This window comes from Aedes albopictus, unplaced genomic scaffold (assembly GCF_035046485.1).
Source record: "Aedes albopictus strain Foshan unplaced genomic scaffold, AalbF5 HiC_scaffold_753, whole genome shotgun sequence".
Classification (NCBI taxonomy): domain Eukaryota; kingdom Metazoa; phylum Arthropoda; class Insecta; order Diptera; family Culicidae; genus Aedes; species Aedes albopictus.
Genome location: NW_026917591.1, coordinates 9,643 through 23,000, shown reverse-complemented (window position 1 = coordinate 23,000; position 13,358 = coordinate 9,643). Strand labels below are relative to the sequence as shown.

The following is a 13,358-nucleotide window of genomic DNA, read 5'->3' as shown; positions in this document are numbered from 1 at the left end:
ATATGATGCGCAATGTAACCTGAATACATTTTCGGGCGATTTTGCGCTTCCTAAGCTTAGCTCAGGCTCAGGAAAACACCAGATTCCATATGATGCGCAATATTACCTGAATACATTTTCGGGTGATTTTGCGCTTCCTGAGCTTAGCTGAGGCTAAGAATTGCTCTAGATTCCATATGATGCGCAATGTAACCTGAATGCATTTTCGGGTGATTTTGCGCTTCCTGAGCTTAGCTCAGGCTAAGAATTGCTCTAGATTCCATATGATGCGCAATGTAACCTGAATGCATTTTCGGGTGATTTTGCGCTTCCTAAGCATAGCTCAGGCTTAGGAAAACACCAAATTCGATATGATGTGCAATGTAACCTGAATGTATTTTCAGGTGATTTTGCGCTTCCTAAGCTTAGCTCAGGCTTAGGATTGCTCTAGATTCCATATGATGCGCAATGTAACCTGAATGTATTTTCGGGTGATTTTGCGCTTCTTAAGCATAGCTCAGGCTTAGGAAAACACCAAATTCGATATGATGTGCAATGTAACCTGAATGTATTTTCAGGTGATTTTGCCTGAGCTAAGCTTAGGAAGCGCAAAATCACCTGAAAATACATTCAGGTTACATTGCACATCATATCGAATTTGGTGTTTTCCTAAGCCTGAGCTAAGCTACGGAAGCGCAAAATCACCCGAAAATGCATTCAGGTTACATTGCGCATATGCATATGGAAGCTTAGGATCAGGAGCTAAGCTCAGATTCCATATGATGCGAATGCATTTTTGGGTGATTTTGCGCTTCCTGAGCTTAGCTCAGATTCCATATGATGCGAATGCATTTTCGGGTGATTTTGCGCTTCCTAAGCTTAGCTCAGGCTAAGAATTTCTCTAGATTCCATATGATGCGCAAAAACACCCGAAAATACATTCAGGTTATATTGCGCATCATATGGAATTCAGAGCAATCCTAAGCCTGAGCTAAGCTTAGGAAGCGCAAAATCACCTGAAAATACATTCAGGTTACATTGCACATCATATCGAATTTGGTGTTTTCCTAAGCCTGAGCTATGCTTAGGAAGCGCAAAATCACCCGAAAATACATTCAGGTTACATTGCGCATCATATGGAATCTAGAGCAATCCTAAGCCTGAGCTAAGCTTAGGAAGCGCAAAATCACCCGAAAATACATTCAGGTTACATTACACATCATATCGAATTTGGTGTTTTCCTAAGCCTGAGCTAAGCTTAGGAAGCGCAAAATCACCCGAAAATGCATTCAGGTTACATTGCGCATCATATGGAATCTAACGCAATTCTTAGCCTGAGCTAAGCTCAGGAAGCGCAAAATCACCCGAAAATGCATTCAGGTTATATTGCGCATCATATGGAATCTAGAGCAATTCTTAGCCTCAGCTAAGCTCAGGAAGCGCAAAATCACCCGAAAATGCATTCAGGTTACATTGCGCATCATATGGAATCTGGTGTTTTCCTGAGCCTGAGCTAAGCTTAGGAAGCGCAAAATCGCCCGAAAATGTATTCAGGTTACATTGCGCATCAAATGGAATCTGGTGTTTTCCTAAGCATGAGCTAAGCTTAGCAAGCGCAAAATTTCCCGAAAATGCATTCAGGTTACATTGCGCATCATATGGAATCTAGAGCAATTCTTAGCCTGAGCTATGCTTAGGAAGCGCAAAATCATCCGAAAATGCATTCAGAATACATTGCGCATCATATTGAATCTAGATTCCACATATGATGCGCAATTGTAACTGGAATGCATTTTCGGGTGATTTCGCGCTTCCTAAGCATAGCTCAGGCTTAGGAAAACACCAAATTCGATATGATGTGCAATGTAACCTGAATGTATATTCAGGTGATTTAGCGCTTCCTAAGCTTAGCTCAGGCTTAGGATTGCTCTAGATTTCATATGTTGCGCAATATAACCTGAATGTATTTTCGGGTGAATTTGCGCTTCCTATGCCTTTGCCTTCCAGGCTAAGAATTTCTCTAGATTCCATATGATGCGCAAAAACACCCGAAAATACATTCAGGTTATATTGCGCATCATATGGAATCTAGAGCAATCCTAAGCCTGAGCTAAGCTTAGGAAGCGCAAAATCACCTGAAAATACATTCAGGTTACATTGCACATCATATCGAATTTGGTGTTTTCCTAAGCCTGAGCTATGCTTAGGAAGCGCAAAATCACCCGAAAATACATTCAGGTTACAATGCGCATCATATGGAATCTAGAGCAATCCTAAGCCTGAGCTAAGCTTGGGAAGCGCAAAATCACCTGAAAATACATTCAGGTTACATTGCACATCATATCGAATTTGGTGTTTTCCTTAGCCTGAGCTAAGCTTAGGAAGCGCAAAATCACCCGAAAATGCATTCAGGTTACATTGCGCATCATATGGAATCTAGAGCAATTCTTAGCCTGAGCTAAGCTCAGGAAGCGCAAAATCACCCGAAAATGCATTCAGGTTATATTGCTCATCATATGGAATCTAGAGCAATTCTTAGCCTCAGCTAAGCTCAGGAAGCGCAAAATCACCCGAAAATGCATTCAGGTTACATTGCGCATCATATGGAATCTGGTGTTTTCCTGAGCCTGAGCTAAGCTTAGGAAGCGCAAAATCGCCCGAAAATGTATTCAGGTTACATTGCGCATCATATGGAATCTGGTGTTTTCCTAAGCATGAGCTAAGCTTAGCAAGCGCAAAATCACCCAAAAATGCATTCAGGTTACATTGCGCATCATATGGAATCTAGAGCAATTCTTAGCCTGAGCTAAACTTAGGAAGCGCAAAATCATCCGAAAATGCATTCAGAATTCATTGCGCATCATATTGAATCTAGATTCCACATATGATGCGCAATTGTAACTGGAATGCATTTTCGGGTGATTTCGCGCTTCCTAAGCATAGCTCAGGCTTAGGAAAACACCAAATTCGATATGATGTGCAATGTAACCTGAATGTATTTTCGGGTGATTTTGCGCTTCCTAAGCTTAGCTCAGGCTTAGGATTGCTCTAGATTCCATATGTTGCGCAATATAACCTGAATGTATTTTCGGGTGAATTTGCGCTTCCTATGCATAGCTCAGGCTAAGTAAAACACCAGATTCCATATGATGCGCAATGTCACCTGAATGCATTTTCGGGTGATTTTGCGCTTCCTGAGCTTAGCTCAGATTCCATATGATGCGAATGCATTTTCGGGTGATTTTGCGCTTCCTAAGCTTAGCTCATCATATGGAATCTAAAGCAATTCTAAGACTCAGCTAAGCTCAGGAAGCGCGAAATCACCCGAAAATGCATTCAGGTTACATTGCGCATCATATGGAATCTAGAGCAATTCTTAGCCTGAGCCAAACTTAGGAAGCGCAAAATCATCCGAAAATGCATTCAGAATACATTACGCATCATATTGAATCTAGATTCCATATGATGCGCAATTGTAACTGGAATGTATTTTCGGGTGATTTAGCGCTTCCTAAGCATAGCTCAGGCTTAGGAAAACACCAAATTCGATATGATGTGCAATGTAACCTGAATGTATTTTCGGGTGATTTCGCGCTTCCTAAGCTTCGTTCAGGCTTAGGAAAACACCAAATTCCATATGATGCGCAATATAACCTGAATGTATTTTCGGGTGAATTTGCGCTTCCTGAGCTTAGCTCAGATTCCATATGATGCGAATGCATTTTCGGGTGATTTTGCGCTTCCTGAGCTTAGCTCAGGCTAAGAATTTCTCTAGATTCCATATGTTGGGTGGCAGGCAAGATAATTTTGTGAATTTATTGCTGAATTACAAAATTCCTGAAGACATACAAAAATAGTTAGAATCTACAAGATATTCGAAAGTCCATGTAACTTACGATAGTGTTCGCTACCACCAAACAAATATAATTTAATTGTTGCTCAGTTATACTAAGTTCGTTGGTCGAACTGCCTTTGATTAGCTAGGAAAAAAATGTAAGATCTGGTGACAACTTCTACTCTGTCTTTGTTTGAACACAATCGTTCATTGAAATATATAATTATAATAGGCTTCGAATTCAACAAATTAGCAATTGTTGTAATTGCGGGATTGCTTGAAGAGCTAGTAGGATAGTAACACTAATAGTTGAAGAAATATCGAATTCAAGGTGCGATTTGCATTGGTATTTAGTATTTTTACAAGCCGAATTTTTCGTAATAACTAATTTCACTGCATCAATCTATTGTTTCGATGTCATGGATTGCTTAGTTGGAGCTTCTCTTCTTCTCATTTTGACTCGCAGGCAGTCCCCTTGACAGGTGCTGGGCGTGGCGAGAATGGACATTCAGTTTTGCCTACATTGGGCACACGGGGTAGAACGGGCTCTGACGTAGCGCACCCAACACTCCCCCTCGAAATGCTATTATCCTGAACTGCATTACTTCTAACGCCTACGTCAAGCACGGCAAGTTTTACCGCAGGTCGCTCATAGATTCCGCTGGCAGTTTGAACGGTAGCACTTCTCACTTGATGATCAGCTCCATGCCTGATCCCGATTACACGACCCTTGGGCCAGGTGTTCCGTGGAAACTTTGGGTCCACGATGATAACCAGGTCGTTGATCTCAATCGGCTTGACATCTGAGAACCATTTCGTTCGGCGCGTGATACATGGCAGATAATCTCGAAGCCATTGCTTCCAAAACTGGTTTGCTAAGGCTTGCGAAAGCTTCCAGCTGTTCTTCAGTACCGTTGATCTGTCATCGAAGGGTACCCACGTTCTCAAACCATTGCTAGATCCCAACAAAAAATGGTTGGGGGTTAATACTGGGGAATAGTCGTCATCTAGAGGCAGGTCAGTCATCGGGCGGGAATTCACGACGTTCTCTATTTCCGTTAGCATGTTCTCGAGAACTTCGTGAGACACGGTTCTGTTAGGCTTCAGTTTGGCTAGATTTTGCTTCACGGTTCGCACGAGGCGCTCCCATGCCCCTCCCATGTGTGGAGATGCCGGAGGTATGAAAGCCCAGCTGGTGTGCGAGGTTGTGAACTCTGTCGCAAGTCGTTCCTGATCCAAATTCTTCACCGCGCTATTCAACTCTTTGCTGGCTCCTTGAAAGTTTGTTCCCCGATCGCTGTATATAACTGCTGGAACTCCTCTCCGGGACATGACATTTCTTAAAGCCATTATGCAAGAATCGGTAGTCATTGTGTGAACTATTTGTAGGTGAATGGCGCGAGTGGTAAGACATGTGGCAAGCAACACCCATCGTTTTTCAAGCCGCCGTCCCAAGATGATCACGTAAGGGCCAAAGTAGTCCACCCCCATATATGTAAATGGACGAGCATAGGCAGCCAGACGTGAAAGAGGCAAGTCTCCCATACTCGGCGATTGTGGTCGTGCTTTATCGTTTTTGCACTGTTGACAGGTTCGTCGAATACTATTATACGTAGCTTTCAGGTGAGAAATGCTATATCGCTGCCGCAACTCGTTGATGGTTGTGTTGTGGTTTTGGTGATAATGTTTGCTATGGTAGTAGAATACTAGGAGTCTAGTGATGTGATGATCCCTGGGTAGAATAATAGGGTTGACCGCGTCTTGGTTTGCAAATTGGCATGCCTTGGTCCTACCGCGAACACGGAGTACGCCGTCTTCATCAAGAAAAGGGCAGAGGCGATAGATGGAGCTGCTCTTTGGGATCACCAATGAAGAGGTTTCCTTCGTTCGTTTTTCCAGAAGAACGGCAACTTCGTCAGAAAATGCACTGCGTTGAGCCAACCGGTACAGATATTTTTCTGCTAAATCCAGCTCTAGGTTTGTTAATGGTCCTGTGGCCCTTTCGTGTTTGAATGCCTTCGCATTCCCGATGAAACGAAACACGTAAGCAACGCGGCGTAGTAGAGGTGTCCATTTGGAGAATCTTTGGGGATCAATAATCGGCTTCAACACCCTCAGGTGCACTAGCAAGTGCGGACGTAATTCCTCTACTGTTGCTCCGGAATGCGATTTTACTGGCCATTCTGATTCCGGTTTCCTCAAAAATTCTGGTCCATTGAACCAGCGACTAGTTGTGCTCATGTCGGGAACACGCTTCCACTTGGTTCCGTCATCCGCGACGTTTTGTTTTGTCTGGATCCATTGCCACTCGCCAACGTCTGAAGCTTCTAGTATTTCGCTCACGCGGAACGCGACGAATTGGCTATATCGACGATGATCCGATTTTAGCCAACTAATTACATCGCTTGAGTCCGTCCAAAAGAAACGTTTGGTGACATTGATGGACAGCGATTTTATTATGCTATTGGCAAATCTTACTCCGATGACGCAAGCTTGGAGCTCTGAGCGCGGAATAGACAAAAACTTAATGGGAGCAACGCGGGTCTTCGACCCTACTAAAGCAGTTTCAATTGTCTGTTCCTCTTGAAAACGTAAATACACCACAGCCGCGAATCCTTTTTCGCTAGCGTCGACGAATATATGCAAATGCACGTCCGTGGAGCTTCCGATAGACGTAGCAGTCCTATAGCATCGTGGAATCTGTACTTTCGCCACAGCTGGTAGAACGTTCAGCCACTCCAACCACATTTCAAACTGCTTATCTTCGACTACATCATCCCATCCTACAGGCGTGCGCCAAATTTCCTGCAGCACTACTTTCAGGTACATCAGGAAATGCCCAATAAGACCAAGAGGATCGAAGATCATCATCAGGGTTCTCAGTATTTCACGTTTAGTTGGTCTTTGCTGTCCCGACATTAGTTCAGGGTTGTATCGTGGTGAAATCTTGAAAGTGAAGCAATCATTGGTTGTATTCCACCACATACCGAGTACTTTCTCGGTTACCACGCCTTCGGTCATGTTGAGGTCCTTCTCTTCCGTGTTTTGCTCTTCCATGGCTTCCAATACTTCCGGGCAATTCGAAATCCAGTTTCTCATTTCAAATCCCGCTTCTGCATGGATCATTTTTACATTTTTTGCTAGTTCCACTGCCTCTTCTTTACGTTCGACGCTAGTGAGCATGTCATCGACATAATGTTCGTCGACAATAGCGCTCACAGCCGCAGAATGCTCCTTTTCAAATCGCTTGGCGTTTATGTTTTTCACATATTGGGCAATACTTGGGGCGCATGATACTCCAAACGGCAACACCGACATAGCGTAAACGCTAGCATCTTTGTCTTCTTTGGAATCCTTCCAGAAAAAACATAGACGAACATCTTGTTTTAGCGAAATCTGCAGATACATTTCTCGTATATCTCCGCAAACGGCAATTCGAAACTGCCGAAATTTCACAAGGACGGTGAGCAGCGACGTCAAAAGATCTGGGCCCTTGAGTAATAACGAGTTGAGAGACACCCCGTAAGCTGTGGCCGCCGCATCCCACACTAGTCTAACCTTTCCCGGTTTGTTGGGGTTAACAACAGGAAATACGGGTAGGAACCACTCCCGAGAATATGGTGTATTCAGTTCCTCTTTCGTCAGCCTTCGAACGTACCCTTTTTCTACGTAGTCTGCCATTTTTGATCTCACGACATCGGCATACAACTGATCCCGATTCATACGACGTTCTAAACACTCCCATCTTCGATGAGCCATTCCGGAGCTGTTTGGCAACCGAACGTTATCGAACTTCCAGAGAAGCCCTGTTTCATACCGTCCTCCTAAGTGTGTTGTCTGCATTTCAAGAATTCTCATCGCTCGTTCTTCATCCGCAGATCGCAAAACTTTCTCGGGCTTAACGATTCCAAGGCTATCTAATGCAAAATAGTTTTTCATGGCAGAATGAAGATTATCGTCGGTTCGGCTGTTACACTCGCATACTTCAATTGAATGTACGTTAACATAGTTCACGTTATGATGTGTTCTTGAACAGCTCCCATATACGATCCATCCCAATCGAGTTTTTACAGCAATTGGCTCATAGGGCTTCCCTTCTCGGCTTTTCATTGCATTTCCTAGCGAGGCGTTATCAAGGCCAATGAGGATACGGGGGCAGACATTCTCATAGGACTCGATGGATAATCCTTCAAGGTGTTGAAAGCGTTGCAACAATTCAGTAAATACTAAAGTTTGAGGTCGAAGCTGCAGGCTTTCAACGGTGTGAACGTTGGTCATTCTAATTGGTTTTGTAGATTTTTCAGTGGCAGAGATGCCAACATCGACAATTTGAGACTCAGCTTCAACTCTCGTCGTGCCACTTGTCCACTTCAAACATAGCGAAGTACGGGAACCCTTAACTCCAAGTTCCTCTGCTAAGCTTTCCTCCATTAGAGTAAGTTCTGACCCGTCGTCTATGAAAGCGTATGTCCTAACTATCTTTGATGGACCGTGAAGCAGTACGGGAACAATTCGAAAAAGAATTTCGCTGGTTTGAGATTGGTGAACGTTGCAGCTTCCAGTAGAGTTCGTCGGAATTTTGTCCGTCCGGTCCTTCTCCGCATCCTTCAACTGGTTGTGTAGTAACGGGTGATGTAGAAAGGAGCAGTTATTCACTCCGCATGGTTTCTGTTGTCGACATATTCCATTGTGTTTGCGCAAACATTTACGGCAGAGTTTGGTGTCTCTAACAACGGCCCACCGCGCATCCAAGCTTAGCTCTTCGAATCGTTTACATTTAGCAATCGACGTACAGCTTCCATTACATGCCACACAGCCCTGAATTGCCGTCGAAGACTCCATTAACTTGGTCTGTCCGGAATGCGATTCCTCAAGTTCAGCCTCAGAATGTACATTTATGAACCCATCATTCCTTGATCCACGACTTCTTGGTGCGCTGAATGAAGTCTGCATGACAGCGGTTGCGTCTTCAGCAATTGAGTATAACCAGCCGCTAAAGTCCAGTAAGTTTGGTGCTGGGTTATTTCTAGAATGTTTTGCCCAGTCCAGCTTCAACGCGGGAGGTAAACGATCGATTAGCTCAAATTTCAAGGAAGCATTGTATACGAAATCCTCAATTCCACATGCTTCAATTGTAGCTACCAAATTCTCCACCGTTAGCGCGAAATTTACGACCGTCTCAAGTTTTTCGACCAGTGGAGATGGCAATGATCGGATCTTCCTAATTGAAGCCTGAACGATTGCTTCTGGTCGTCCATACAGCATTCTTAGAGTGGAAATAACGCCGTTCACGTTGGATGGATGTAAGAGTCGGCACCGTACGGCCTCGAGAGCTTTTCCTCTCAGGCATCTCCGGAGTCTGAGCATGTTCTCTTCATTGGAGAACCCACACATTTGTGTAGAGGAGTTGTACATAGAAAAAAATAATGGCCAATCCTCAGGGCTTCCATAAAACTCCGGGAGTTCTTTCGAAACGGCTTGACGTGCTGCTAGCTGACTTCGGTTGAGAACACACAAGTTCTCCTCGGTTTCAAGTGGAGCAGGATCAGGGTCCACAGGTCTTGATAATCGAGATGTTGATGAAATCGGAATTCCAGCTCCTGAACGCTGAAACATTTGATTCGCCGCAATTGATGCAGTCTCTCGTCGCAGTTGGTTGTACGTCGCTGGAGGGGCTCGCCGTGTTTGCTGGTTTACTTGAACTGGACCTGCATGAGGCATCTCTACGTATTGAACGCTTGAGGAATGTGGTTGTTCTTGTCGTGGTGCGCGTGCATACAGCGAATCTTGGTTCTCTACCTGTTCACGGAACTGAATTGCTGTACCAGGTGGGCGCCGAAACTGGTTGTCAGGTACAACATTGAACGATGTTCGTCGCAACACGCCCTCCGACATTGGTACCAGTGATGATGGTTTCTGCAGTGGATTGTTTCTGGTTTTGCCTACTTCACGTGGCGTAGACCGCTGATGGGGATAGAATTCGTGCGTTAAACGTGTCCCTGTTCGCTCCATATAAGCAGCTTGCTGATCGATGGGATTCTCTTCATGTTCGTTGACTTCTTCGACCAAACCGGAATCACCGTCATCACCACATCTTCCTGTATCTATAAGCCATCCCCGAACTTTGGACATCTCCATTGAACCTACTTCGTTATCACTAACCACAGTGTCGTCGTCGCCATCCTCTTCATCCAAGATCCGGTACTTTTCCTCCAGATACTTTTGTTCCAGCCGCTTTTGCTCCTCCAACATCTGCAGACGCCGGGTAATCCTTCGTTGGTTGCTACGATTACTGTTTGTCGTTCCGATGGACCTTCGTGAGCTTTCGGGACGAGGGGGTGGATCTACTGGATGGATCGCTGTCGCTGACGGTATAAGTTGTTGCTCTTCGATGGCGGGACGTGTGTCCGGTACACTACAGGCTGGACAGACCCAGCTACGATTTGCTATACCACTTGTTACTTCTACACAGGAGAAATGATACCACAAATCGCATCCATCACATTGCACCATACTGCTAGTATCTCTCTCGTTACATAGTTCACAGTGACTAAACCGAGTGACTCGTACGCGTACGTTTGGATTTTCGGTTGCGCGGGGGTTGTTGTAAACGAGATTTGATAACGAAACCGGATTGTTCGCTATTGCAGACGACCGTGCTCTAGCGTTTTCGTTGGGTACGGTACCCAATGATGGATATTTTTTAGAATTGCTAATGTCAACGTTTACCTGGCGGGTAGGGCGGCACTCTTCTCCTACCGTAGCTGTGTTGCTTCTTGCATTCGTCGTCGATTTCACTGAACCATTCGCTTCGCGTTGTGCGTTGTTCACGATGGCCAGTTTGCTGAACTCGGCGACCACAGCAGCATTGGATGATGAAGCCTCATGACCCTCAGCGGCGCCGCCAATTGCGCCTGTGGCAAGAAGTTGACTGGCATCTTCCAAAGCAATGCTCAAACGAGACCGTGTTGATGAAGCCTTATTCGACATTTTTGGAAAGTCGTATCGAATTTTGTAAGATGTTGGGTGGCAGGCAAGATAATTTTGTGAATTTATTGCTGAATTACAAAATTCCTGAAGACATACAAAAATAGTTAGAATCTACAAGATATTCGAAAGTCCATGTAACTTACGATAGTGTTCGCTACCACCAAACAAATATAATTTAATTGTTGCTCAGTTATACTAAGTTCGTTGGTCGAACTGCCTTTGATTAGCTAGGAAAAAAATGTAAGATCTGGTGACAACTTCTACTCTGTCTTTGTTTGAACACAATCGTTCATTGAAATATATAATTATAATAGGCTTCGAATTCAACAAATTAGCAATTGTTGTAATTGCGGGATTGCTTGAAGAGCTAGTAGGATAGTAACACTAATAGTTGAAGAAATATCGAATTCAAGGTGCGATTTGCATTGGTATTTAGTATTTTTACAAGCCGAATTTTTCGTAATAACTAATTTCACTGCATCAATCTATTGTTTCGATGTCATGGATTGCTTAGTTGGAGCTTCTCTTCTTCTCATTTTGACTCGCAGGCAGTCCCCTTGACAGGTGCTGGGCGTGGCGAGAATGGACATTCAGTTTTGCCTACATTGGGCACACGGGGTAGAACGGGCTCTGACGTAGCGCACCCAACACCATATGATGCGTAAAATCACCCGAAAATACATTCAGGTTATATTGCGCATCATATGGAATCTAGAGCAATCCTAAGCCTGAGCTATGCTCAGGAAGCGCAAAATCACCCGAAAATACATTCAGGTTATATTGCGCATCATATGGAATCTAGAGCAATCCTAAGCCTGAGCTAAGCTTAGGAAGCGCAAAATCACCTGAAAATACATTCAGGTTACATTGAACATCATATCGAATTTGGTGTTTTCCTAAGCCTGAGCTAAGCTTAGGAAGCGCAAAATCACCCGAAAATGCATTCAGGTTATATTGCGCATTATATGGAATCTAGCGCAATTCTTAGCCTCAGCTAAGCTCAGGAAGCGCAAAATCACCCGAAAATGTATTCAGGTTACATTGCGCATCATATGGAATCTGGTGTTTTCCTAAGCCTGAGCTAAGCTTAGGAAGCGCAAAATCACCTGAAAATACATTCAGGTTACATTGCACATCATATCGAATTTGGTGTTTTCCTAAGCCTGAGCTATGCTTAGGAAGCGCAAAATCACCCGAAAATACATTCAGGTTACATTGCGCATCATATGGAATCTAGAGCAATCCTAAGCCTGAGCTAAGCTTAGGAAGCGCAAAATCACCTGAAAATACATTCAGGTTACATTGCACATCATATCGAATTTGGTGTTTTCCTAAGCCTGAGCTAAGCTTAGGAAGCGCAAAATCACCCGAAAATGCATTCAGGTTACATTGCGCATCATATGGAATCTAGAGCAATTCTTAGCCTGAGCTAAGCTCAGGAAGCGCAAAATCACCCAAAAATGCATTCAGGTTATATTGCGCATCATATGGAATCTAGAGCAATTCTTAGACTCATCTAAGCTCAGGAAGCGCAAAATCGCCCGAAAATGTATTCAGGTTACATTGCGCATCATATGGAATCTAGAGCAATTCTTAGCCTGAGCCAAACTTAGGAAGCGCGAAATCATCCGAAAATGCATTCAGAATACATTGCGCATCATATTGAATCTAGATTCCATATGATGCGCAATTGTAACATGAATGTATTTTCGGGTGACTTCGCGCTTCCTAAGCATAGCTCAGGCTTAGGAAAACACCAAATTCGATATGATGTGCAATGTAACCTGAATGTATTTTCAGGTGATTTAGCGCTTCCTAAGCTTAGCTCAGGCTTAGGAATACACCAAATTCCATATGATGCGCAATATAACCTGAATGTATTTTCGGGTGAATTTGCGCTTCCTAAGCATAGCTCAGGCTAAGTAAAACACCAGATTCCATATGATGCGCAATGTAACCTGAATGCATTTTCGGGTGATTTTGCGCTTCCTGAGCTTAGCTCAGATTCCATATGATGCGAAAGCATTTTCGGGTGATTTTGCGCTTCCTGAGCTTAGCTCAGATTCCATATGATGCGAATGCATTTTCGGGTGATTTTGCGCTTCCTAAGCTTAGCTCAGGCTTAGGAAAACGCCAAATTCGATATGATGTGCAATGTAACCTGAATGTATTTTCAGGTGATTTTGCGCTTCCTAAGCTTAGCTCAGGCTTAGGATTGCTCTAGATTCCATATGATGCGCAATGTAACCTGAATGTATTTTCGGGTGATTTTGCGCTTCTTAAGCATAGCTCAGGCTTAGGAAAACACCAAATTCGATATGATGTGCAATGTAACCTGAATGTATTTTCAGGTGATTTTGCGCTTCCTAAGCTTAGCTCAGGCTAAGGATTGCTCTAGATTCCATATGATGCGCAATATAACCTGAATGTATTTTCGGGTGTTTTTGCGCATCATATGGAATCTAGAGAAATTCTTAGCCTGAGCTAAGCTTAGGAAGCGCAAAATCACCCGAAAATGCATTCGCATCATATGGAATCTGAGCTAAGCTCAGGA

General features: G+C 43.9%; 1 protein-coding gene across 1 annotated transcript; it reads right to left on the bottom strand.

The window, feature by feature from the left end:
• Positions 1-3,786: 3,786 nt before the first annotated feature.
• LOC115258713 (uncharacterized) lies at positions 3,787-11,322 on the bottom strand. The gene is made up of 2 exons (XM_062844028.1): positions 10,948-11,322; positions 3,787-10,888 (listed from the first exon to the last, which is right to left on the bottom strand). The coding sequence occupies exon 2, from the start codon at positions 10,802-10,804 to the stop codon at positions 4,265-4,267; it is 6,540 nt and encodes a 2,179-aa protein (XP_062700012.1). The 5' UTR covers positions 10,805-10,888; positions 10,948-11,322; the 3' UTR covers positions 3,787-4,264.
• Between the last annotated feature and the right edge of the window lie 2,036 nt (positions 11,323-13,358).